At 38.0% G+C, this 27,833-nt stretch overlaps 1 protein-coding gene across 1 annotated transcript; it reads right to left on the bottom strand.

Moving 5' to 3' along the window:
- Positions 1-413: 413 nt before the first annotated feature.
- On the bottom strand, positions 414-27,833 carry LOC136237842 (influenza virus NS1A-binding protein-like). Its single transcript, XM_066028066.1, has 2 exons — positions 27,619-27,833; positions 414-1,426 (listed from the first exon to the last, which is right to left on the bottom strand). The coding sequence occupies exons 1-2, from the start codon at positions 27,829-27,831 to the stop codon at positions 500-502; spliced, it is 1,140 nt and encodes a 379-aa protein (XP_065884138.1). The 5' UTR covers positions 27,832-27,833; the 3' UTR covers positions 414-499.

Raw genomic sequence — 27,833 nt, 5'->3', positions numbered from 1 at the left:
GAGAGAGAATGAGATTTTCAGATCTGTCACATCGTAATCGCTTTTGTCTGTACATAAAGTAGCATATGCTATAAGTACTAGCTCATCACAATATATCTGCTCCCTTGTGATGCTGCCTCTGTTGTCGCTCATGTCTTCAGTAAAGATCATCTAGCTCAAACTAAATGATTATTTAAGATGACTAGCTAACAAATATTGGATCACCAGCTGGTTTAAAGTATGAACTAGCAGTACAACTATGGTTTCGATTAAAGTGCATGATTTCACAAAATGTACAAATAGTGTCTTCAATGCACGCCATAACACAAACCCTTGATAATGTTACCTGAAACAAATATAACAATTTAAACCAAAAAGTCCAAAATGTTTAATTCCAGTGAAAATTTGAGCTGGAAAACTTTGGTCAAACACACTTTATTTAATACATAATATTATACTGTTAAGGTATACAAGCACAACATCAATCAAAACTATACTGATGATAATACATTATGTCAAGCTATTTAAACACACCAAACCAAGCACTATTTGAATATTCTCTTTGCTGAGTAAACCCACCCAGTACAATTATCTTGTTATCATCCACACCAACTACTGATGGTAAACTCCTTGCTGCCGGAATATTTGCTATCTGTTTCCATAAACCAGTTGATGGGTCGAAAGCACACACCTTGGTAGTTTGACTTGTGCGATCAGATGGATGTCTTCCTCCAACTGTTAACAGGAACTTGTTGTACAGAACAACAGGAGCTGAATAACACCACGGAGTATCTGGGAGAGACTGCCACTTCAACTGGTGACTTGAAAGGTTGTCTAGTGAAGTAGTGAACACTTGTGGAGATGGATCAAAATATACAGCATTCCCACTTAGCAAATGTAAAACATTACCCATAACATAAACTTTGAGTTGCTGGTGAGGTACAGGGAGGTCATCACAAGTGTACCAACATCCATTGGTAGTGTCCAATAGTTCAGTATTGGCTACTTTGTTCCATTTACCATTCTTCCCTCCCACAATGATTATCATTGACTGATATCCAACAGCAGCTGCGCAACAACGAGCAGTTGGCATATCGCTATAATCTTTCCATCGTCCATGATCAAGGACAAGTATTTTGTTGGTGACCTCACCACTCTCTGTCTCACCTCCAGCAATGATCAGTTTATCATCCAGTACAGTCATAGCATAGTGACAGTATGGTGTGGTAATAGGAGAGGTGCTCCACTGGTTGGTAGTTAAATTGTAAACATCTAACCTGTAACAGGACTGTCTTTCATATGTATCTTTTCCCTCATATCCCCCACCAACATAAACTGATCCATGTAGTAATACTGCTGTATGTGCTGTACGACCAACTGGTAAAGGAGCTAACTCCTTCCATTCCACTTTCACTTCCTTATTGAAATCATCTGTTAGTGAATCAGCCTGGATGTGCATGAATTACAATAAAAATACTTTTCTGGAACTGAAATCAAAGAAATTATACGAGATATTCCTGACATAGAATGGAACATGGAAATATGACACAGTTGCATAGTGATATAATATACCATAACTTGTGCAATAGTTTTCATGATAAATTTTTTATGTAAAACATGATTTACAAACATTTTACATGAATGACTACTCTTGTTAGAGTATCTCTATCCTCTGCACAATTTGAAATTTTTGTATAATTTTTGCATACGAAAATTATGAAAAAAAAAATTACGGTAAAACATTTCAAACTGTGAGAACCATAATAAAGGTGTATATGTGACTGAATTTAGCAAAATTGACCATATGGGTGCAAGAACCAAAAACAAGATAACACCAGCATGAAGTTGCAGACTAACAATTTCCACATTAAAACTCGCCTTCAACTTGTTGGGTCTGCTTTTGGTGGACTGTTTTCTAGGCCTGTGTTAACCACGCCTGACCTTTGTACAGGTCTGTAAACAACAGGGAAGTGCTTTGGAGGGTTCAGAAAGGAGCTGAATGTGTGATGTATGTCTGTTTTGTGAGATTTCAGTCTATTTTTTGCTTCTGACAGGTTGTTTTGTGGTCTGGTGCCTTCAACTACCATCCTCATTCATTTGTGACCGGATTTCACATAACAAGGCTTCCACACACACAAAATCAAACTTACGTTTTTACCAGAAATGGATTGCTGGCCTAATACACTATCATATTCCACACTGTACTTCCTTCAGGACTGGCAAGTCTGGTTTCTGTGGCAGCTTCCTTCCGACCCTGTCAAAGCCACGAGTGGGAGATTGGTGCCATTGAATGGCCATGGCTTTGTGATAATGGTGTGTAGTGAGCTGGGACTTCACAGAGAGCTCGCCAATAGTGTTCTCAGTCAATTTGGAGTGATTTGATGGCCATGGAGGGCCATGGAGGGCCATGGAGAGCCCAAACTTGGCCTCTGGATTCCAATCGTCTTCTTGCTTCATTTTATACCCCTATATTAAGCCCACCCACTGCCCCCCCACCCTCCCACCGTATTACTACCACCTGTGATATTATTACCCACTCGAGAAAAGCTGCCCAAAACAGGGATAATTTTGGGTATCAGAAATGTATACACCCACTCAGTGATAGCTAGTAAATAGATGCATACTTGGTGCAAATTGTGTTTGCACAGCTGTAGGCACTGGGAAGTTATTACACAATGATTACTTAAAATCGCCATATCTCCTAACAAAGCTTTGTGCGTCGAAGCTGGGTTTTGTCAAATTCAGTCATATTTATTGATCTATCTCTTGCCCACCCCACCACCCCTTTTTGAGGACTCGTGATACAGCAACACTGGTGAAAAAACCTATCTAAAATGGCGGGAAGCTCTGCAAGGATAACCTTGGCCACCAGGTGCTCTTAAAGTATGAATTGCTCCATCTTGGTGAAAAATCCATACGTGCAGCTGCCAAGGCTGGTGAGTAACAATGCTTTAAATTATTAAAATACATTTTTCTCTGAATCTGCAATGCTCCCATAAGGGTGATTTTCCAAATCCAGTCACATATACTGTGCACAGACAGCATGCTCTTGCACAACATACAAGAGAAGAGGAAGTTGTTGATGTGAATGGGGAGGCTGAGAAGGGCAGAGGTTTCAGCAGGATGATATTCATAACCATAACAATGAATTGATCACCATATTTTTGTGCCAGAGTAAAAATGGCATTAGCTGAATTCCTTGCCAATTCACTCAGAGACTTAGTGAATGCATGAGTAATAGATTTCAGTGATAAAATAAGATATTTAGTAAAGGTGCCAGACATTAGTAGATCTATACTGCATCCCAACAGGGTAGTTTAGTAGGAAACAGAAATGAATAGGGGTCAAGTTATGGGCAAATTGTACAAAATGAGAGGATACTTACAGTAGAGGTCTATGGCAGAGGAAGGAAGAAGCTGACCAGAGTATTGAATCTCTGTCAGCAGGGGGTCTGAGGGACACAGCCCCCCAGAAGCTGTTCATGATCACTCAAAGTTTATTTGAAACAAATTTTAACTTAACTGTGTATACATACAAATTTTTGAGGTACTTATTTTTGGATTGACAAACTTCGGTTTTATTTTTGCATAAAAACATGTTCCTATTTGAACAACTTACCTCTAAATTTGAGAGTTGTGTATCTTCCCACCATACCATACAGAGATGTTGTAACACTATAAACTTTACAAAAGCAGCTTTTTATTGATTGCGAATTGCCTGTTTTTTAAACACTTATGGCTAAGTACTGTGTGTACAAATATTTGAGGGACATAATTTTTGCAGATTTTGTGGTTGCTTGGCTTTCTGCAAAATTTTCATCCTCTAAAATTAATGATTATTAGGGCAACTCTATGCTTTCTAATAGGTAACCTCAATAAAAATTGAGTTACTATTAGGATATTTGAACATTCTATTAGAGTGTATTGATCTTATTCATGGTTGTCAGCCCAAACGATAATTTCAGGTCTTTATTCAGCACCACAGAGCCATTCAGCCACACCCAACCTTCCCCAAGTTAACCAGAGCTTGTTTGTGTGCCGCGTTCGCCACTGCAGGGGCTTGGAAAAAGCAGCCAGCACAAGAAAAGAAGACTCCTAACTTTGACTGATAGTTGATTATGACAGTAAAATTCTAATCTATTAAAGTTCACCGTCAAAAGTTGAGTGGCCTGCCTGCTGGTTGCTTCCAATGGCGAGCCGAACAAGTGGTCTAATATGTAATAAGGCTGCCATAAAAAGTGGACCCCTGGTCTACCATTGGTTGAAATATTTGAACCTTCTTAAACTATTTATCCCCATCATACAGTATGAGAGTGCTGCATGCATATTAGGGATAATAAAGGTTTGGGAAACCAACGCTTCCAATTTGTTGCTACGGAATTTTAATTCTTTTTATTTAGCAGAATTTTCTACTGACTGACTGACTATCTAACTAACTGCCTGTGCCTTCAGACAAGCATAACTCAATGACCACAAAGGCTATGAGCTTGAATATTTCACTGTTAGATGCCGATTCAGCCTAACTGGTGCCTTGTGCCATACCGCAGTACGTACAATGCATATTTAATGTGTTCTACTCTGTGTCCCATTTATCTTTGCTGATAGTGCAAGGTGTCAATTTGTGGTAGCATCATGTGATGGCTTCCCTATGTTAAGTTGTCTGAGTTTTCCATTATGACTGGATTAATTACAAAGGTCTTTCTCATAGTGTTCTTTGTCTTTAATGCTGAGTAACAGGCTTAACATATAGCTGAAAATGAAGCATATGGGACTTCAATTTTCAAGCACGCGTTCAACCACAAAATTAATTTATTGGCACATGGTGTCATTCTTCCTTTTGATGTGGTATGCATGGGTTCATTAGTCATACAGTGAAACCTCATTAATAGGGCCACCTCTGGGACCACAAAAATTGGCCTTAATAACGAGGTGGCCTTATTAATTAGTATTAGTATTATTAATTACCGGTAAAGGCACTGCCTGTATACCGGGTCAACACAAAATTTGTACAATCATAAGATGGCTATACAAAAATAAATCTAGGTGAGAATCTAACAATGATTTAAAACAATTGAATTAGCATTTACAACATATAGTCAGGTAAGCCATTCCAGTCATTGAGAATCCTATTTAAAAAATAATCAGATCTACATTTTAATCTTGAAAATGATTAAATAACTTAAATTGATGTCCCCTTGTGATGGTATTAGTGTAAGTGAAGAAGTTGTGAAAGTCTGCACTAAAATAATTATTTAGAATTTTATATAACAAAATAAGATCTCCTCTTAGTCATCGATGAGCTAAGGATGGCAATTGTAGTAAGGATAATCTTTCAGAGTAGGATTTATCAGCCAGTGTTGGTAACAAACGGGTAGCTCTTCGTTGGACTTTTTCAATCTTTCTCTGATCCAAAATAAGTTATATTTGGGACCTAATCGAACCACTGACCTCTTACTTGAGAGAGTTGGTATGTTAATGTTACCACTGTACCGAGTGTTTAAAAGGCTGTTTTGAACTGCTTATAAATGCTGTATGTTTATTAATCCAGTAAAGTTAACACTGCTAAAAGAGTTTTTATAAACTGCAAACAGCCTGTTTGAAATACTTTAGACTAAAAGCTTTAGACTAAAAGTTGGTGATATGCTTCAAATTGTGCATTCTGGTGGACTTTGGGATATACAGATTCTATACTCTGATCAGCCCCCCCTTACATCAACCACTTCCTCCGCCACTGTATACTTTTTTTCTGCAATCACTAATCCAACTTTAAAACTTTTCCTTCTACTTGTTATATTAAAAGAGCTGTCTGCACTTTTTTATGGAGAGTCAAAAAATAATTCAACTGAAATAATTGATCCTCCCCACAATTTGACATCTGTATACAGCTAACTCAAGCACAGTCATATTATTGTCTGGTGTGATAGACCAGCTGGTTATGGAGACAAATGGAATATCTATGATGGTGAGTAGTAGCTTCTGATATAGAGTTAAAAATTGCATTAGTTTGTTAACCTTTTTGTCATAGCATAGCTATGTTATACATGTGATTGTCATTGCTTTATTAGAGAACTTGAATAAGTTATGCAATGTATGAGGAGGTGGTAGCATGTACAGTGAAACCTCACTTAGCGGCCATCTCTTTAATAAGGCCACGTCGTTACAGTGGCCACCCCCATTAGGTACCAAATATTGCTAAGCAGTACTTTATGACCTCATTAATAAGGCCACCTCGTTATTAAGGCCAATTTTTGTGGTCCCAGAGGTGGCCCTATTAATGAGGTTTCACTGTATTGTTTTCTACAGCAGAAACTGCAGCTGATTGCAGCTAGATCAGTGAGTGGAGTGGTTACCATGCTTTGATTGTTTATGAGTATGGAAGCTAGCATGTTATGATTGTTTAAGGGCTTTGTCACCATGTATATATCTGTTTTACAAGTGCAGCTACAGGTATCTAGCCCTCTTAGGGTAGTGTAAGCATTTCACATAGTTTTGTGGTATCTAAATTTGCTTTTCTAAGGAAACTGTCAATGTGGAAACTTACTACCTCGGTGCTGTGTAAAGATGACCATGTAATTATAAGATAAAATAAGGCAAGAGCAGAAGGCAGACACTCACCAGAAAAAGAAAACACAGATGTCACACACAAGCTTGCTATTGTGGCGTAAAATGGTGGCTGTGTGCTACTTTGTTTGGCTCTATCATTGCAACTATGGTCAAGCTGGCTGGCAGACCAAAACCTGGGCTTTGGAAAAGTTCGGTATTCGGCCTTTCTTGTTTTTAATGCTGGATTTGATGCTAGATGCACTAGACTTTGTACTTTTCATTGTATATAACATTTCTATATAATGCCAGCCTTTTGACAGGCACCATTCATACGCCAAGCTAAACCAATTCTAATTATATAATCACAAGTCATCTGAACATTGACACAGCCTTGATTTAGCACCATACATGCATGTGACTAGTCCTGTAAAAACAGGGCATGTGGGCACAAACTACAGTACACTACATCACACACCAAAATTACATGGTCTTAGCAAGTTATGAAAGTTTGAAAAAGTAGTACCCAAATTTTGCAGGCCTGGTCTGCATGTTACATATATACAACTACTGCATCCATGGGATGCCTTATAATTTTTTTTATAAACTTGATAAGAAAGAGTATAATAGCTTATGTTCCAGAGTTCCATCCTTCACTCCCTCAAAAGAGTAACTCTAAACTATGCATACTTTACCCTTTCATGCAGGAACCCCAACAATGCTAATAATAATAATAGTGTCTCCTAGATCTGCTTATGGTAGCTAGATGATCCGGCATGGGGGATCAGATTAGTGTTACACCAATAATTGGATTGGTATTGAATCTAATTTGCCATTTTGATGCCGATCAGCATTAGTAATTAAGCTATTCTGATACCCATTAATAACCACTCACGTCAATTGTCCTCAGTCATCATCATAAGCTCTAGGCTAGAAAAACTTGGGGAATAACAGGCTGAAAATAGTGTTAAGCATTATTCTAACATAATGGACAGAATTTGCTTTGATAAACATCATGGTGTGACTGCAACATATTTGCATGAAAAATCAAGATACTCTAATAGAACAGTCACTACATTATCATAATAGAACAATCATGCATAGCTAACTAAGAGGTATTTAAATACAAGTAATATAACCATTTATTTATTAAATAGCTAATGTGCATGCAGCATGCAAAGAAAACATAAAATTTAAATTATTTGGCAATTTAATTATTGGCTGGTACCAGTATTTGTATGATTGTAATTCACTGCTGGTTAAGTGTGCCCCTAAATGTTTTGGGAAAATCGTATGGGTCTGTGTGTGTGCATGTCTTTATGCTTCTGCACATGTACACAAGTTTTCAATACGTATGTTAAAAGCAGCTGATGTTTAAGAAATGAAGACTGTATAAACATTGTATTAGACTTTCACGCAGGTAAATTTACAATGAGGATGTTTTTTTGTGCCAAAGGGTAAGTCATAATGTAGGTCAGCTATGAAATTATTTCAATATGTCATTCCTGCCAGTTTGAAATACAAATAAAGTGGGTTTTAAGTCATCAGAAATGGCGTACCTATTTATTTAAGTTGAAAGGGGTGTGTCCTCCTTAAACCAAAATAAAAAGCCATGCAGTATCTTCTCACAAAAATTCACTAAACAAAGCTACTAATTAGCTCTTTGTTTCGTACACATATGGAAGGTTACTTGAGTTGCACTTCCTTAGCAATGAAATAAAGTGGTAAGCAGTGAATTATGAAATATGTAGAATTACAATTAATTAAATGCTGTATAATTTATATGCTTGTTCAGAAGCAAAATGGTTGGTAAAATGAATATCCACAAAGTCATTCCTGAAGTAGCACAGCATCAATTTGTTCCACTTTTAATACTTCAACTTAAATATTTGATCTTATAAACTTATGCTAATGAGATATCAAACATTGTACTCAAAATATTTGATTCACCACAATTTTTTGCTATTTATATAAGGCAACAGATTTCTGTACATCCCTTGTATGTGGAGGAACACCATTTCCTCACTTAGAGGACATATTATAAAGCAAGGCTAGATGCCTAGAGGATCGGACAACCATTTGCCAGCTTCACTTGTTCCCCTCAAGGGGATCAAATATATATTTGATCTAGGGGTTCGATATTTTAGGAGCTAAATAAGGGGTTCAGAGTTTTTGGTGACAGAGCTCTGGGAAGGCTGGATGTGGCTGAGTGATTCTGCGTTGTTAGATAAAGACCTGCACTGTATGTTTCCTTTAGGTTTTGAGAGGTGAATTGATTCAATAATTGATCCCTACATCAAGACGCACGGTAGTGTGTCGTGCGGCCCAAGAAGCCGGCGCGTAACACCCATCAGTATATTGACAGGAAGAATAAAAACGCAATTTTCGCACCTCCGTAGCTCTGTGCTTCCTTGATGAAACAAGACGATTTTTGCTGTGGACACTCCCTCCACCTTCAGCACTCCACATTCCAAATTTGAGCGAAATCGCTTCTAGCGTTCCCGAGATATGCGACTTCAAAAATTGGCTTAGTTTCTTCGTTTTTTTTTCTTCTTATTTTTCTTCCTCTTTTTGCACACTTACAAAAACTGCTATAAAACGCGAACGCCATATCCGATCGCCTTGAAAGTTGGCACACAGAAGGGGGGTATAAAGGCGCATCTCTGTACCAACTTTGGCTGGAATACGATAAACAGGCAAAGAGTTATGAGCGAGTATTCACGAAAAATAACACCAATATGTTGTCACGCCTACAGGGTAAACCGCGTATGGGAAGAAGCTGAAACTCGGTGGGTGAATAAGTTAACTATTGAACCTCAAACCTTTTGTGGTTTGAAAGAAATCGAGCTAAAAACCAGGAAGATACAACGAAAAAACCAACAGTGTGTAACAATTATGCAATCGAGATTAGCTAATAAAAAACGACTGCTTGCCACGCCTACCAGGTAAACCGCTAGGGGTAATGCTTTGAAAATCGCTGTACAGATGGAGTTATCATCTTAAAAAGGCTCTTCAATGGTGTAGAAAAATCAGACTTAAAGCCACGGAGTTATAACACGAAATCCAACTTGGTGTAGCAAGTGCGAGATCAAGATACTCTAATAGAGCAGTCATCCTAATAGTGCAGTCATCTTAATAGAGCAGTCACCCGAAGAGAATTCAAGAGAAACAAGTAACCTGTATAGAGATCAGCTACAAACAAGTCACCCTGTAGAGAGATCAGCTAGAAGAAGTTACCTTGTAGGGAATTCATGCAACTATAGAAAGAGATAATTCAGCTAGAAGAAATCACCTTGTAGAGTTCAGCTACAAAGAAACCACAATGTAGAGAGTTCAGCCACAAACAAATCGCCCTGTAGAGAGATCAGCTAGAAGAAGTTACCTTGTAGAGAGTTCAGCTACAAAGAAACCATCATGTAGAGAGTTCAGCTGCAAACAAATCACCTGTAGAGAGTTCAGCTACAAACAAATCTCCCTGTAGAGAAATCAGCTAGGAGAAGTTTCCTTGTAGAGAGTTCAGTCACAAAGAAACCACCATGTAGAGAATTCATTTACAAACTAGTGACCCTGTAGAGACATCAGCTAGAAGAAGTTACCTTGTAAAGAGTTCAGCTACATAGAAACCATTCTGTAAATAGCTCAGCTGCAAACAAATCACCTGTACAGAATTCAGCTATAAACAAATCACCCAGTAGAGAGATCAGCTAGAAGAAGTTGCCTTGTTGATAGCTATAAACAAATCACCCAGTAGAGAGATCAGCTAGAAGAAGTTGCCTTGTTGATAGTTCAGCTACAAACAAATCACCCTGTAGAGAGATCAGCTAGGAGAAGTTTCCTTGTAGAGAGTTCAGTTACAAAGAAACCACCATGTAGAGAATTCGTTTACAAACCAGTGACCTTGTAGAGACATCAGCTAGAAGAAGCTGCCTTGTAAAGAGTTCAGCTACATAGAAACCATTCTGTAAAGAGCTCAGCTGCAAACAAATCACCCTGTAGAGAGATCAGCGAGAAGAAGTTACCTTGTAGAGAGTTCAGTTACAAAGAAACCACCATGTAGAAAGTTCAGCTACAAATTAGTGACCTTGTGGAGACATCAGCTGGAAGAAGCTGCCTTGTAAAGAGTTCAGCTACATAGAAACCATTCTGTAAAGAGCTCAGCTGCAAACAAATCACCCTGTAGAGAGATCAGCTAGAAGAAGTTACCTTGTAGAGAGTTCAGTTACAAAGAAACCACCATGTAGAAAGTTCAGCTACAAATTAGTGACCTTGTGGAGACATCAGCTGGAAGAAGCTACCTTGTAGAGAGTTCAGCTACAAAGAAACCATTCTGTAAAGAGCTCAGCTGCAAACAAATCACCTGTACAGAATTCAGCTACAAACAAATCACCCTGTAGAAAGATCAGCTAGAAGAAGTCACCTTGTAGAGAGTTCAGCTACAAAGAAACCATCATGAACAGAGTTCAGCTGCAAACAAATCTCCCTGTAGAGAGTTCATTTAGAAGAAGTTACCTTGTAGAGAGTTCAGCTACAAAGAAACCATTCTGTAAAGAGCTCAGCTGCAAACAAATCACCCTGTAGAGAGATCAGCTAGAAGAAATTACCTTGTAGAGAGTTGAGCTACAGTAAAAAGAAACCACCATGTAGAGAGTTCAGCTGCAAAGAAATCAACCTGTAGAAAATTCTGCCACAAACAAATTGCCCTGTAGAAAGATCAGTTAGAAGAAGTTATCTTGTAGAGAGTTCAGCTACAAAGAAACCACCATGTAGAGAGTTCAGCTAGAAGAAATTACCTTGTAGAGAGTTCAGCTACAAAGAAACCATCATCTAGATAGTTCAGCTGCAAACAAATCACCTGTAGAGAGTTCAGCTACAAACCAATCTCTCTGTAGAGAGATCAGCTAGAAGAAGTTACCTTGTAGAGAGTTCAGTTACAAAGAAACCACCATGTAGAAAGTTCAGCTACAAACTAGTGACCTTGTGGAGACATCAGCTAGAAGAAGCTACCTTGTAGAGAGTTCAGCTACAAAGAAACCATTCTGTAAAGAGCTCATGCAGCTGCAAACAAATCACCTGTACAGAATTCATCTACAAACAAATCACCCTGTAGAAAGATCAGCTAGAAGAAATCACCTTGTAGAGAGTTCAGCTACAAAGAAACCACCATGTAGGGAGTTCAGCTAGAAGAAGTTACCTTGTAGAGAGTTCAGCTACAAAGAAACCATCATGAAGAGAGTTCAGCTGCAAACAAATCTCCCTGCAGAGAGTTCAGTTAGAAGAAGTTACCTTGTAAAGAGCTCAGCTACAAAGAAACCATTCTGTAAAGAGTTCAGCTGCAAACAAATCACCTGTATAGAATTCAGCTACAAACAAATCACCCTGTAGAGAGATCAGCTAGAAGAAATTACCTTGTAGATAGTTCAGCTACAGTAAAAAAAAACCACCATGTAGAGAGTTCAGCTGCAAAGAAATCACCCTGTAGAAAATTCTGCCACAAACAAATTGCCCTGTAGAAAGATCAGTTAGAAGAAGTTATCTTGTAGAGAGTTCAGCTACAAAGAAACCACCATGTAGAGAGTTCAGCTACAAAGAAACCATCATCTAGATAGTTCAGCTGCAAACAAATTACCTGTAGAGAATTCAGCTACAAACAAATCTCCCTGTAGAGAGATCAGTTAGAAGAAGTTACCTTGTAGAGAGTTCAGCTACAAAGAAACCATTTTGTAAAGAGCTCAGCAGCAAAAAAATCACTGTACAGAATCCAGCTACAAATAAATCATCCTGTAGAGAGAACAGCTAGAAGAAGTTACCTTGTTGATAGTTCAGCTACAAACAAATCACCCTGTAGAGAGATCAGCTAGAAGAAGTTGCCTTGAAGAGTGTTCAGTTACACAGAAACCACCATGGACAGTTCTGTAATAAATATATGTATTATATATATAATTTGTACATTTACTGATAAAATCAGAAATATTTAAGGTACATCTGCTTCATCTTTTCTTCTTCCTGTGGTAAAGAAAAAAAGATAGGTTAAAAAAGTCCCAAAGCAGGCCATAGGCCGGCTTTGGGGTATACAAATACAAAAAGAAGTGAAATCTAATCCAAAACAGCCAAGCTGTAAAAAAGTGTGCGGCCCTCAAAAAGGCTATGGTGAAAAAAGATGTGAAATCCAAGGTGGCAGCCAAGAAATGGCTGTGATGGTAGGTTAATGGTAAAAATTTTAATAACGACAATTCAGGTGAATTTTGTGCCAATTGACCAAGCGGCACCAAAATTCACCTGAATTGTTGTTATTAAAATTTTTACCATTAACCTACCATCACAGCCATTTCTTGGCTGCCACCTTGGATTTCACATCTTTTTTCACCATAGCCTTTTTGAGGGCCGCACACTTTTTTACAGCTTGGCTGTTTTGGATTAGATAATATTAACCGACTACTTAACAGCTACTGTACATGATGACTAACTTGATATACATGTTTAGTACTGTGTAATATCAAGCACCACCAGCACCTATTATTATCATCCATAAATGGATTTATAAAAAGTAAACAAACTAGTGTAAAAATAACTTTAAAAATTAAAACATGGGCATGGAGATTACTGAAAAAGTAAAGAAACAAAAGTCAAACAAGCCAGCATGTGTTTAGATCTTTATTGACTCAAATATATATTTATACAGATCGAAGCAGTCTCAGCTTATTTATAGAGAAACTACTGTTTTTTCCTTAGTTTCTACCATATCCATTGAGTCCAAATAGAGATCTCTGTGTGTTTAACATGCTGGCTTGTTTAACTCTTGTTTCTTTACTGTTTTATATTCCCATGTTTTGATTTTTAAATTATAATAATAAGTATCCAATCTAACATGTTCATTTGGAAACCTTATATCAATACAGTACGATAGTACTGTATAGTAGGGACCACAAAGGAGTAGGCATGGCCCATGAAAACACATCAATTAAAAGACAGCCTCTCTTTTCCCTGACGACAATGAAGCAGTATTGGATAGGTAAAACTAAGCCCAAACAAGCCTTAATCAGACCAACCCAAAATGATTTGCTATGAAATTAATTATTAAATGGAATTTTCTAGTGACTGACTGACTAACTGAGTAACTGATGCCTTCAGACAAGTGTAACTCGATAACGGTTAAGGCCACGGGCTTGATTTTTTACTGTTTAATGTCGCTTTGGCCCGAGAAGTGCTTTTTGGCATACTGCAGTATGTACAATGCATTCTTCATGGACTTACCAGTGTCCTCCTTTGTGTCCCACTCATCTTTGCTGACAGCAAAAAGTGTCAATTTGGCAGTAGCACATGATGGCTTCCCTTGGTAATGGAAATCATCCATAGTTTTCATGGTAGCTACTTTGATTTCAGAGGTGCTTTTCAAGCAGTTCTTGATTCATAATGCTGCATAGTGGGTTGAACATAGCTGACAATGAAGCATAATGGATACTTCACTTTTCAGATGATAACTTATAGCCGGGTGCGCAGCGCCATTTTGTTCTTTTGATGTGGTATGCGTGGGTCACCAATAATAATTTCACAAAAATAAGTTAACAAACAAGTACACAAGAGCACAGTAGAGATATAACATTTCCTATTGTTTTACTGTGATTTAATATCATGCATTACTCCAGCTTGTTTCAGTAGTTTTTATCGATGTGCTATGGTCCCTACTCTAGCTGAAATTTTTTGGTGTACTTGTTTTAACCATGCACAGTATGTTAAGTTCATACTAGAGCAGCAAAGTTAATGTGTATCACTATGTACTTGACTTTTTGTGACAAGTGTGCATCATACAGTATGATAATACTGTATATAGTAGGGACCACAAAGGAGTAATGGCCCACGAAGTACCTTCACCCAAAAACCACCCTCAATTTTCCCTGACGATAATGAGACAGTATTGGTTAGGCAAAACTAAGCCCAAACAAGCTTTCAGATCAACTCAAAATACTTTCAACGAGTTGCTATGGAATTTAAAAAAAATTATTTAATGGAATTTTCTACCGACTGACTGACTGAGTAACTGACTGATTCCTTCAGACAAGTGTAACTTGATAACAGCTAAGGCTATGGGTTTGATTTTTTCACTGTTCGACGTCACTTCAGCCCAAGAGGTGCCTTTTGGCATACCACAGTACGTACAATGCATTCTTCATGGACTTACCAGTGTCCTTCTTTGTGTCCCATTCATCTTTGCTGACAGTGCATGAAAAGTGTCAATTTGATGGTAGCACATGATGGCTCCCTTTGTAATGGAAATTGTCTGTAGTTTTCATAGTGGCTATTTTGATTGCAGAGGTGCTTTTTGAACAGTTCTTGATTCGTACTGCTGTGTAACTGGTTGAACATAGCCAACAATGAAGCGTAATGATACTTCACTTTTCAGACATTAATTGATATAACTGGGGCGTCACGAGTAGCACCATTTCAGATGTGGTATGCATGGGTTTACCAGTCATAATAATTATTTATAAAAAAAGTTAACAAACAAGTACACAAAAAAATTGGAATTTATAACTAGAGTAGGGACTATGCACATCGATAAAAAGTACTGAAACAAGCTGGAGTAGTGCATGATATTAAATTACAGTAAAACAATAAGAAGTGTTATATCCCTACTGTGCATTTCGTTATGGTATCTTGAAGCACAGTATCGATATAACACTTCTTATTGTTTTACTGTGATTTAATATCGTGCACTACTCCAGCTTGTTTCAGCACTGTTTTATCGATGTGCTATGGTCCCTACTCTAGTTGAAAACTCCAATTTTTTTTGCTGGTGTACTTGTGTATAGGGCTGGGCGGTTTCTCGGTATTATAGTAATACCGCGGTATTGCTATGAAACGATATCTGTATCGCATAGATTTCGGTGAAACGATAATATCACGATATCGATATTATTACGATTTTTAGTGTTTGTGACAGCTTATTAAGCCCTTATGGTTGTTATAATGCACCTCAAATAATCACGTGATACTACTGCAAACAAGGACCTAGCACTAGCTAGTCAATTTTTTTACAAAGATCGAGATACTCTAATAGAACAGTCACCTAGGATCGAGATACCCTAATAAAGCAGTCAGCTACTCTAATATAGCAGTCATCTTTAATAACCGCGATAAATAGTAATATCGTGATATATTTCTGCACGATATATCGTGAAGCGAAACTCCAATACCGCCCAGCCCTACTTGTGTATATCAGAATTTGTTAACTCTGATAGTATTAGCTAACTACTTAACAGCTAATGTACATGATGACTGACTTGATATGCATGTTTAGTACTGTGTAATATCAAGCACCACTAGCACCTCTCATTAACATGTTAGCTATCAATAAATGAATACATTTAAAAATACAAACTAGTGTGAAAATAATTTATATAGATCACTGAAAAAGTGAAGAAACAAGAGTCAAACAAGCCAGCATGTTAAACACACAGAGATCTCTATTTGGACTTGAATAAACATTAATACAGAAGCATATTCTCATTACTTACCTGCCCCTGATTAATGTAAACTACTGTTTTTCCCTTAGTCTCTATATACCATATCCATTGAGTCTAAATAGAGATCTCTGTGTGTTTGACATGTTGGCTTATTTGACTCTTGTTTATTTACTTTTCTCAACGATCTCCATTCCCATGTTTTATTATTTTAAACTATATATTAAAAATTAACTGAATTTGAGAGCATTTAAAGGTTGTGTTTGTAATTTGTAACCTGGGATTATTTTATATACTAAACACTCTGAAAATTGAATCGTTTTTGAATCGTTTTATGTACCATTTTATAAACAAGCTTAACCTTAGTAGTAGTAGTCACTCACCATTTTAGGGGACGAGTCTTAGATTTTAGGGGGAAGTCCCCCCCCCCTAACAGCTCTAGAATGAACACTGTCAAGGTGTCGATTCATGGTAGTGCCACGTGATGGCTTCTCTACATTTGACGGGAATCATCCGAATCTTCTGTTGTGACACCAGAGGTTCTTCTCCTAGTGTTTGTTCATTTGTAATGCTGTGTAACAGGCTGAACATAGCTGAAACAAAGCGTAATGGCCACTTTGCTATTTCAGTAATTGATATTTGAGGTGTGCATTCATGTGAAAACAATAAGCCTGGTGCTATTCTTTCCATTCTAATGCATATGTGTGGATTCACCAGTTATAATGCTAAAAGATTTAAACAAACAAGTATAAGGAAATACTATGAATTTTAAGTTTGATTAGGGATCATAGAAATAAAAAAAAGTTGTGAAACAAGGGAGGTGACCTACATCTGAAGATGTACTATAATCCCTAATTCAGTTGTGGGCATAGACTGAAGTAGGGATTAAAAATGTCCCCTAGTGTATCTTCAGTTGTAGGCAACCTTACTACTTTTGATTTCTATTTGAACTTAAAATTTTTAATTTTTACTTATACTTGTAGTTATGTATATCACAGCAGAAGTAGAATATCTTTACTTATTAACTCTCATCTGAATATCATAGCTGTTGACATGAGTCCAAGAAGATGAGTGTTAATAAGCATGATATTCTACAGCTGCTGTGAAGTAAAAAGACTGTCACAGTTGGTACTTTGATGTGTATTGCTCTATATACAGCCAAGGATGACTGCTAATATATATTATGACTGCTGTGATATAACTGGCTTAGGTAACATTTCACACCTCAGATCAAAGGAGCCACCTGGGATACATTTCATATGTAGCCTGGGTTCTGGGCAGCACATTAAGGCTGAAATTGATTAAGAGGATCAATTAACACTAGCATGCATGACTTGGATTTGGCATGATAACTACTCAGACGGAGAGCATTTTGCTATCCTCACTATCCTACTAATTGAAAAACATTGGGCTGAGGTGAGAACTATATAGCTATCACACGTTTCCAAATACAGACCCACCCCCATCATAAAGTTACCACTCTGCATGAAAATAACCACTCTACAAGCAAGCTTACCAATCTAGGCCTTTAATAAACTCTGTAATTATTGCATAATGATTCAATAGCACTGATTAAAACATTAAACTCACATAACTGAAATTCTCCATGGTATCTCTAGGATTTGTCCATTCATCATAACCAAATGTATCCAGAATGTATACTAGCTGCTGATCCGTGATCGAATTTTTAGGCATGCATATATAATACAGTGAAACCTGTCTAATCAGGTCACTGCATAAAGAGGTCACCTGTCTAAAATGTCCATTATAAAAATCCCCACATGTGCCAACTGTGTACAAAGTGACCTGTTTAATGCAGCCACCTCCTTAATGAGGTCAGAAAATTTTGTCCCTATGATGACCAGAATAGACAGGTTTCACTGTATATCAAGAGGTTGTACTGATGTTGGCTTGGGTGATTAATCGGCCTGTACAGGATATAAGCCTGATATGGATGGAAAGTGTTACATGTTAGCTGTAACTCAGGGCATTCAGGCTTTGCCTGAAATGTATGCCCTCGGGCAGTCAGGCATACATTTCAGGGAAAGCCCACATGCTCTTGTTACAACTATTACATATCCAAGTAAAAGACTGTGGGCACTTGTATGTATGACTTCACATCAAGACACACGGTAGTGTGTCGTGCGGCCCAAGAAGCTGGCGCGCAACCCCGTGAGTATATTGACAGGAAGAAAGAAAACGCAATTTTCGCACCTCCGTAGCTCTGTGCTGCCTTGATGAAACAAGACAAATTTTGCTGTGTAGATTCCCTCCACCTTCAGCACTCCACATTCCAAATTTGAGCGAAATCGCTTCAGGCATTCCTGAGATATGCGACTTCAAAAATTGGCTTAGTTTCTTCGTTTTTTTTTTCCTTCTTCTTCTTCTTCTTATTTTTCTTCCTCTTTTCGCACACTTACAAAAACTGCTATAAAACGCGAACGCGTTATCCGATTGCCTTGAACTTTGGCACACAGAAGGGGGGTATAAAGGCGCATCTCGGTACCAACTTTGGCTGGAATACCATAAACAGGCAAAGAGTTATGAGCGATTATGCACGAAAAATAACACCAATATGTTGTCACGCCTACAGGGTAAACCGCGTATGGGAAGAAGCTGAAAATCGGTGGGTGAATAGGTTAACTATTGAACCTCAAACCTTTTGTGGTTTGAAAAAAATCGAGCTAAAAACCAGGAAGATACAGCGAAAAAATCAACAGTGTGTAACAATTACGCAATCGAGATTAGCTAATTTTTAATTTTTTTTAATTTTATTATTATTATTATTATTATGCTTGCCACGCCTACCAGATAAACCACTTGGGGTAATGCTTTGAAAATCGCTGTACAGATGGAGTTATCATCTTAGAAAGGCTCTTCAATGGTGTAGAAGAATCAGACTTAAAGCCACGGAGTTATAACACGAAATCCAACTTGGTGTAGCAAGTGCGAGATCGAGATACTCTAATAGAGCAGTCATCCTAATAGAGCAGTCACCCTGAACAGAATTCAAGAGATCAGTTAGAAATAAGTAACCTGTATAGAGATCAGCTACAAACAAATCACCCTGTAGAGAGTTCAGCTACAAACAATTCACCCTGTTCAGACATCAGTTAGAAGAAGTTTTCTTGTAGAGAGTTCAGTTACAAACAAATCACCCTGTTGAAAGATCAGCTAGAAGATGTCACCTGGTAGATAGTTCAGTTACAAAGAAACCATTCTGTAAAGAGCTCAGCTGCAAACAAATCACCTATACAGAATTCAGCTACAAACAAATCACCCTGTAGAGAGATCAGCTAGAAGAAGTTACCTTGTAGATAGTTCAGCTACAAACAAATATCCTGTAGAGAGATCAGCTAGAAGAAGTTACCTTGTAGATAGTTCAGCTACAAACAATTCACCCTGTACAGAGCTCAGTTAAAAGAGGTTTCCTTGTAGAGAGTTCAGCTACAAACAAATCACCCTGTAGAGAGATAAGTAAGAAGAAGTTACCTTGTAGATCGTTCAGCTACAAACAATTCACCCTGTAAAGAGATCAGCTAGAAGAAGTTACCTTGTAGAGAGTTTAGCTACAAAGAAACCATCATGTAGAGAATTCAGCTGCAAACAAATCATGTATAGAGAGTTCAGCTACAAACAAATCACCCTGTAGAAAGATCAGCTAGAAGAAATCACCTTGTAGAGAGTTCAGCTTCAAAGAAACAATCATGTGAGAGTTCAGGTACAAACAAATTGTCCTGTAGAGAGATCAGCTAGAAGAAGTTACCTTGTAGAGAGTTCAGCTACAAAGAAACCATCATGTAGATAGTTCAGGTACAAACAAATCACCCTGTAGAAAGATCAGCTATAGAAGAAATCACCTTGTAGAGAGTTCAGCTACAAAGAATCTATCATGTAGAGAGTTCAACTACAAACAAATCACCCTGTAGAAAGATCAGCTATAGAAGAAATCACCTAGTAGAGAGTTCAGCTACAAAGAAACCATCATGTAGAGAGTTCAGCTACAAACAAATCGGCCTGTAGAGAGATCAGCTAGAAGAAATTACCTTGTAGAGAGTTCAGCTACAAAGAAACCATCATGTAGAGAGTTCAGCTGCAAACAAATCACCTGTAGAGAGTTAAGCTACAAACAAATCTCCCTGTAGAGAGATCAGCTAGAAGAAGTCACCTTGCAGGGAGTTCAGTTACAAAGAAATAAACCATGTAGAGAGTTCAGCTGCAAACAAATCACCTGTAGAGAGTTCAGCTAGAAACAAGTCACCCTGTAGAGAGATCAGCTAGAAAAAAGTCACCTTGTAGAGAGTTCAGCTAGAAGAAGTCACATTGTAGAGCTACAAAGAAACTACCATGTAGAGTTCAGCTGCAAACAAATCACCCTGTAGAGAACTCAGCTACAAACAAATTGCCCTGTAGAAAGATTAGCTAGAAGAAGTTACCTTATAGGGAGTTCAGCTATGAACAGATCACCCTGTAGAGAGTTTAGCTACAAACAAATCACCCTGTAGAGAGTTAAGTTACAAAGAAACTACCATGTAGAGAGTTCAGCTGCAAAAAAAATCAATCACTCTGTAGAGAGTTCAGCTAGAAGAAGTCACCTTGTAGAGAGTTAAGCTGCAAATAAATCACCCTGTAGAGAATTCAGCTACAAACAAATCACCCTGTAGAAAGATCAGCTAGAAGAAGTTACCTTGTAGAGAGTTCAGCTACAAAGAAACCACCATGTAGAGAGTTCAGCTGCAAACAAATCACCTGTAGAGAGTTCAGCTAGAAACAAGTCACCCTGTAGAGAGATCAGCTAAAAACAAGTCACCCTGTAGAGAGTTCAGCTAGAAGAAGTCACATTGTAGAGAGTTCAGCTACAAAGAAACTACCACGTAGAGAGTTCAGCTGCAAACAAATCATCCTGTAGAGAGTTCAGCTAGAAGAAGTCACCTTTTAGAGAGTTCAGCTACAAAGCAACCACCATGTAAAGAGTTCAGCTGCAAAAAACTCAATCACCTTGTAGAAAGATCGACTAGAAGAAGTTACCTTGTAGAGAGTTCAGCTACAAAGAAACCACCATGTAGAGAGTTCAGCTGCAAACAAATCACCTGTAGAGAGTTCAGCTAGAAACAAGTCACCCTGTAGAGAGTTCAGCTAGAAGAAATCACATTGTAGAGAGTTCAGCTACAATGAAACTACCATGTAGAGAGTTCAGCTGCAAACAAATCACCCTGTAGAGAACTCAGCTACAAACAAATATGCAGTGTAAAAAGATCAGCTAGAAGAAGTTACCTTGTAGAGAGTTCAGCTACAACGAAACCACCATGTAGAGAGTTCAGCTACAAACAAATCACCTGTAGAGAGTTCAGCTAGAAACAAGTCACCCTGTAGAGAGATCAGCTAGAAACAAGTCACCTTGTAGAGAGTTCAGCTAGAAGAAGTCACATTGTAGAGAGTTCAGCTACAAAGAAACCACCATTTAGAGAGTTCAGCTGCAAACAAATCACCCAGTAGAAAGTTCAGCTATGTACAGATCACCCTGTTGAGAGTTCAGTTAGAAACAAGGAATCCTGTAGAGAGATCACCTAGAAGTATCGCCTTGTAGAGAGTTCAGCTACAAACAAATCACCTGTAGAGAGTTCAGCTACAAACAAATCACCCTGTAGAGAGATAAGCTAGAAGAAGTTACCTTGTAGGGATTTCAGCTACAAACAAATCACCCTGTAGAGAGTTCAGCTACAAAGAAACCATTTTGTAAAGAGCTCAGCTGCAAACAAATCACCTGTACAGATTTCAACTACGAACAAATCTCCCTGTAGAGAGATCAGCTAGAAGAAATTACCTTGTAGAGAGTTCAGCTACAAAGAAACCACCATGTAGAGAGTTCAACTGCAAAGAAATCACCCTGTAGAAAATTCTGCCAGAAACAAATTGCCCTGTAGAAAGATCAGTTAGAAGAAGTTACCTTTTAGAGAGTTCAGCTACAAAGAAACCATTCTGTAAAGAGCTCAGCTGCAAACAAATCACCTATACAAAATTCAGCTACAAACACATCACCCTGTAGAGAGATCAGCTAGAAGAAGTTACCTTGTAGATCGTTCAGCTACAAACAATTCACCCTGTAGAGAGAGCAATTAGAAGAAGTCACCTTGTAGAGTGTTCAGTTACAAAGAAACCACCATGGAGATTTCTGTAATCAATATATGTGACCGGATTTGCGAAAAGGGGTCTTCCACACACATCCAATTCCGTAAACGTTGGAGACCATAACTCAGTGTTCAAGTAACATATTAACCTGAAAATTTCACCATGTATTCAGCTATAGTGGTGCTCACCACTGCCCAAATATCAAGGCAATAGCTCTTTCCAATCTGAAGTTATCAATTGTCAAAGTTGGCAAATTGGATGTGTGTGGAAGACCCCTTTTCGCAAATGCGGTCAAATATGTATTATACAGTATATATAATTTGTACATTTACTGATAAAATATTTAAAGTACATCTACTTCATCTTTTCTTCTTCCTGTAGTAAAGAAAAAAACGTAGGTTAAAAAAGTCCCAAAGCTGGTATACAAATACAAAAAGAAATGAAATCTAATCCAAAACAGCCAAGCTGTAAAAAAAGTGTGCGGCCCTCAGAAAGGCTATGGTGAAAAAAGATGTGAAATCCAAGGTGGCGGCCAAGAAATGGCTGTGATGGTAGGTTAATGGTAAAAATTTTAATAATGACAATTTAGGTAAATTTTGTGAAGCGGCACAAAAATTCACCTGAATTGTCTTTATTAAAATTTTTACCATTAACCTACCATCACAGCCATTTCTTGGCCGCCACCTTGGATTTCACATCTTTTTTCACCATAGCCTTTCTGAGGGCCGCACACTTTTTTTACAGCTTGGCTGTTTTGGATTAGATTAGCTTACATAAACATGTTATGCTGATACTGCATTTTGATTGCCAACGTTGCACATTTGGTGTTTAATAGACACCATAACACTCACAACATGGTAGTTATATTGTCAGAGCAATACCTACCATATTGTCCAAGTAAATTTAGCTTCTGAGATTAATATGTATATACAAATCGCAAGAGCAGTGTAGGAAAAATATCCCCTAGATCTCCCATTGGGAACCATGCATATTTTACACTGAGCAGGGAAGCTTTTCACATGTGGCAATGTTAAAGTGAACCTCAACCACTGTGTGCGTCCTGTATGTACATGACAGATAAGTAGTTCAGTAGTATTTGTATAATATTAGCTATGAGTTGTGGTCAGTAACAATATTGCAGTTCGTATTTCATGCTGCTATTTCAGTACGTAATTACATTATTCATACGTAGTATAGTGCTACACAACCCTCAGATCTGTTACACTTGTAATAAGATTTGCTACAGCTAGTATGTCATGCAACCCAATAGGAGTGCTACTAAAATGTAAACATACTATTATGGTATAGTTTATGTGGCAAATTAAGATGATGAATAAAGAATAACTTTTAAGCACGGGAATAAAGATTGCTAATAATTAAAGGAAACAAGAATCAAACAAATCAGCATGTTAAACCACTATAGAACTATAATTCAGCATGTCAAGGATTTCTATAACTGATATAACACTTAAAATACAGTATCTATCTTTGGACCTAATGAATTTGGTGATACGATCAATGTTTCATTGCTAATGCAACAAATGAATGTGTTACAATATAATTCTCTCATTAGCAGCTTGATGTATCATACAGTATGATCAAGACACACGGTAGTGTGTCGTGCGGCCCAAGAAGCCGGCGCGCCACACCCGTGAGTATATTGACAGGAAGAACGAAAACGTCATTTTCACACCTTTGTATCTCAGTGATCACTTATCCGATTATAACCAAATTTGCTACACAGTTGCCCGCCAGCCAGGGGAGTCTACATTCCAAATTTGAAGGAAATCGCTCCAGCAATTTCCGAGATACGAGCTGCCAAAGTTTCCTTTTTTTTTCTTCTTCTTCGTCTTTTCGCACACTTGCAAAAATTGCTATAACAAGCAAACGCGTACTCCGATCACCATGCAATTTGGTACAAATCCGATGAATTGTTCAGGAGTTATTACCGATAATTCGCGTAAAACAAGATCGATTTGTTGTCACGCCTACAGGGTAAACCGCTTCATGGAATGAGTTGAAAATTGCTATGTAGATGGAGTAACCATCGTAGGAGTGCCTTATGGTGGTTTGAAAGGAATCGAGATAAAGACCATGGAGATATGACACAAAACCCAACCTGTGTCACAATTACGCGATCGATTTTTATGAATAAAAAAGTATTAGTTTTCACGCCTACTAGGCAAACCGTTTAGAGCAATGAGCTGAAAATCGGTGTATAGCTGGAATAATCTTCATAGAAAGTCCTTGCAGTAGTACAGAAGAATCGGATTACAAACCACTGAGTTATGATTCTAAAGCCAACTCCGTGTAGCAAATGCGAGATCGAGATACTCTAATAGAACAGTCACCCTAATAGAGCATTCGGCTAATTTATTTACTCCATTATAGAATTTTATTACATCACAAGTTATTCTGTAGGGAGTTCAGCTGCAAACAGTTAATCTTATAGACAGTTTAGCAAGAAGCAAGTCAACATGTGGAGAGTTAAGCAAATATATCACTATAGAGATTCAGAACATTACAAGTCACACTGAAGAAAGTTCAGCTATAAACAAGTCATGCACCCTGTAGAGAATTCAGCTACAATTAAGTCACTCTCTAGAGAATTCAGCTACACAGAATTCAGCTACACACAAGTCACTGTGGAGAGAGTTCAGCTACAAACAAATTACCCTGTAGAGAGATCAGCTACATATAAAACACTTTGCAGAGTGTTCAGCTACAACAAATCAACCTTTAGAGCGATCAGCAATGAACAAATCAAGAGAGATCAGCTACACACAAATCAACTTGTAGAGAGATCAGCTATAAAAAATCACCCTGTAGAGACATCAGCTAGAAACTAGACACAATGTAAGGAGTTCAGCTACAAGCAATCACCCTGTAGAGAGTTCAGCTAAAACAAATCAACCTGCAGAGAGATCAGCTACAAACAAATCACCTTACAGAGAGTTCAGCTACAAACAAATTACCCTGTAGAGAGATCAGCTAGAAACTAGACACAATGTAAGGAGTTCAGCTACAAGCAAATCACCCTGTAGAGAGTTCAGCTAAAACAAATCAACCTGCAGAGAGATCAGCTACACACAAATCAACTTGTAGAGAGATCAGCTATAAGCAAATCACCCTGTAGAGAGTTCAGCTACAAACAAACCAACCTGTAGAGCAATCAGCTAGAAACAAATCACCCTGAAGAGAGGTCAGCTACAAAAAATCACCCTGTAGAGATATCAGCTAGAAACAAATCACCCTGAAGAGAGGTCAGCTACAAAAAATCATCTTGTAGAGAGATCAACTACAAACAAAACACTTTGCAGAGAGTTCAGCTACAAACAAATCAACCTTTAGAGCGATCAGCAACAAACAAATCAACCTGTAGAGAGATCATCTAGAAACAAATCAACCTGCAGAGAGATCAGCTAAAAACAAATCAACCTGTAGAGAGATCAGTTACACACAAATCAACCTGTAGAGAGATAAGCTAGAAACAAATCACCCTGTAGAGAGTTCAGCTAAAACAAATCAATCTGCAGAGATCAGCTACAAACAAATCACCTTATAGATAGTTCAGCTACAAACAAATTACCTTGTAGAGAGATCGGCTACAAACAAATCACCCTGCAGAGAGATCAGCTACACACAAATCAACTTGTATAGAGATCAGCTACAAACAAATCACCCTGTAGAGAGATCAGCTAGAAACTAGACACAATGTAAGCAGTTCAGCTACAAGCAAATCACCCTTTAGTGAGTTCAGCTACAAACAAATCAACCTGCAGTGAGATCACTTACAAAAAAGCACCTTGTACAGAGTTCAGCTACAAACAAATTACCCTGTAAAGAGATCGGCTACAAACAAATCAACCTGTAGAAAGATCAGCTACACACAAATCAACTTGTAGAGAGATCAGCCACAAACAAATCACCCTGTAGAGAGTTCAGCTAAAACAAATCAACCAGCAGAGAGATCAGCTACAAACAAATCACCTTATAGACAGTTCAGCTACAAACAAATTACACTGTAGAGAGATCAGCTACAAATTAATCAACCTGCAGAGAGATCAGCTACACACAAATCAACTTGTAGAGAGATCAGCTACAAACAAATCACCCTGTAGAGAGATCAGCTAGAAACTAGACACAATGCAAGGAGTTCAGCTACAAGCAAATCACCCTTTAGTGAGTTCAGCTACAAACAATTCAACCTGCAGTGAGATCACCCACAAAAATGCACCTTGTACAGAGTTCAGTTACAAACAAATTACCCTGTAGAGAGATCAGGTAGAAGAATTCACCTTGTAGAGAGTTCAGCAACAAAGAAACCACCATGTAGAGAGTTCAGCTGCAAATAAATCACCCAGTAGAAAGATCAGCTAGAAGAAGTCACCTTGTAAAGAGTTCAGCTACAAAGAAACCATCATGTACAGAGTTCAGCTACAAAGAAACCACCATGTAGAGTGTTTAGCTGCAAAAAATCACCTGTAGAGAGTTCAGCTAGAAACAAATCACCCTGTAGAGAGATCAGCTAGAAGAGGTCACCTTGTAGAGAGTTCAGCTACAAAGAAACCACCACATAAAGAGTTCAGCTGCAAATAAATCACTTGTAGAGAGTTCAGCTACAAATAAATCCCCCTGTAGAGGGATCAGCTAGAAGAAGTCACCTTGTAGAGAGTTCAGCTACAAAGAAACCATCATGTAGAGTTCAGTTACAAACAAATCACCCTGTAGAGAGATCAGGTAGAAGAATTCACCTTGTAGAGAGTTCAACTAGACAAAGTCACCTTATAGAGAGTTCAGCTACAAAGAAACCATCATGTACAGAGTTCAGCTACAAAGAAATCACCATGTAGAGAGTTTAGCTGCAAACAAATCACCCTGTAGAGAGACCAGCTAGAAGAGGTCACCTTGTAGAGAGTTCAGCTACAAAGAAACCATCCTGTATATAGTTCAGCTACATTTCAAGTCACCCAGTAGAGAGATCAGCTGCAAAAAATTATCCTGTGGGGAATAATTGGCATTTAATAAATATATGTATATAATTTGTATAATTACTAATAAAATCAAAAATAATTGAAGTATTACAAATCTTCTTTAAGTTCTTTTCTTCTTCCTGTGGTAAAGAAAAAAAAACACATGGGTTAAAAAAGCCCCAAAGCCAGCCATAGGCTGGCTTTGCATTATACAAATACAAAAAGAAGTGATATCTAATCAAAAACAGCCAAGCTGTAAAAAAAGGTGCGGCCCTTGGCACAAAATTCACCTGAATTGTCGTTATTAAAATGTAACCATTAACCTACCATCACAGCCATTTCTTGGCTGCCACCTTGGATTTCACATCTTTTTTCACCATGGCCTTTTTGGGGGCCGCACCTTTTTTTACAGCTTGGCTGTTTTTGATTAGATATCTCTCTACAAATCTGTCCTGTTGGAATGCAGTATGGATCTCCTTATAATCACATTTGACCGAATTAATATAGTGACTAATGATGTGCTATTACTACTTTACTTACAAATAGTGATACAGTGGTATCTCCTGCCATGGTGGTTGTCTGTTCTACCTGCCATGTTATGGGGTTCATGGTCACATCTGGACACCTCACATTCTCTGCTTCTTTCATCTTCCTCATCCTCTCTGACACATCTGATATTGCAGGACGTCTACTTGGATCATCATCTAGACATTGTTCAACTAAATGCCTTAGATCTATTGGAGCTCCTCTCATCT

The sequence above is a fragment of the Dysidea avara genome, chromosome 11 (genome assembly GCF_963678975.1).
Source record: "Dysidea avara chromosome 11, odDysAvar1.4, whole genome shotgun sequence".
Taxonomy (NCBI): Eukaryota; Metazoa; Porifera; class Demospongiae; order Dictyoceratida; family Dysideidae; genus Dysidea; species Dysidea avara.
Note: the sequence above shows the minus strand (reverse complement) of the source record. Positions and strands in the feature narration are given on the sequence as shown.

Coding starts and splice junctions, on each gene's coding strand:
- LOC136237842 (XM_066028066.1), bottom strand. CDS start 27,831: ATGAGAGGAGCTCCAATAGATCTAAGGCATTTAGTTGAACAATGTCTA. Junction 1,427..27,618: donor ATACCACTGTATCACTATTT/GTAAGTAAAGTA, acceptor ATGCACATCCAG/GCTGATTCACTAACAGATGA.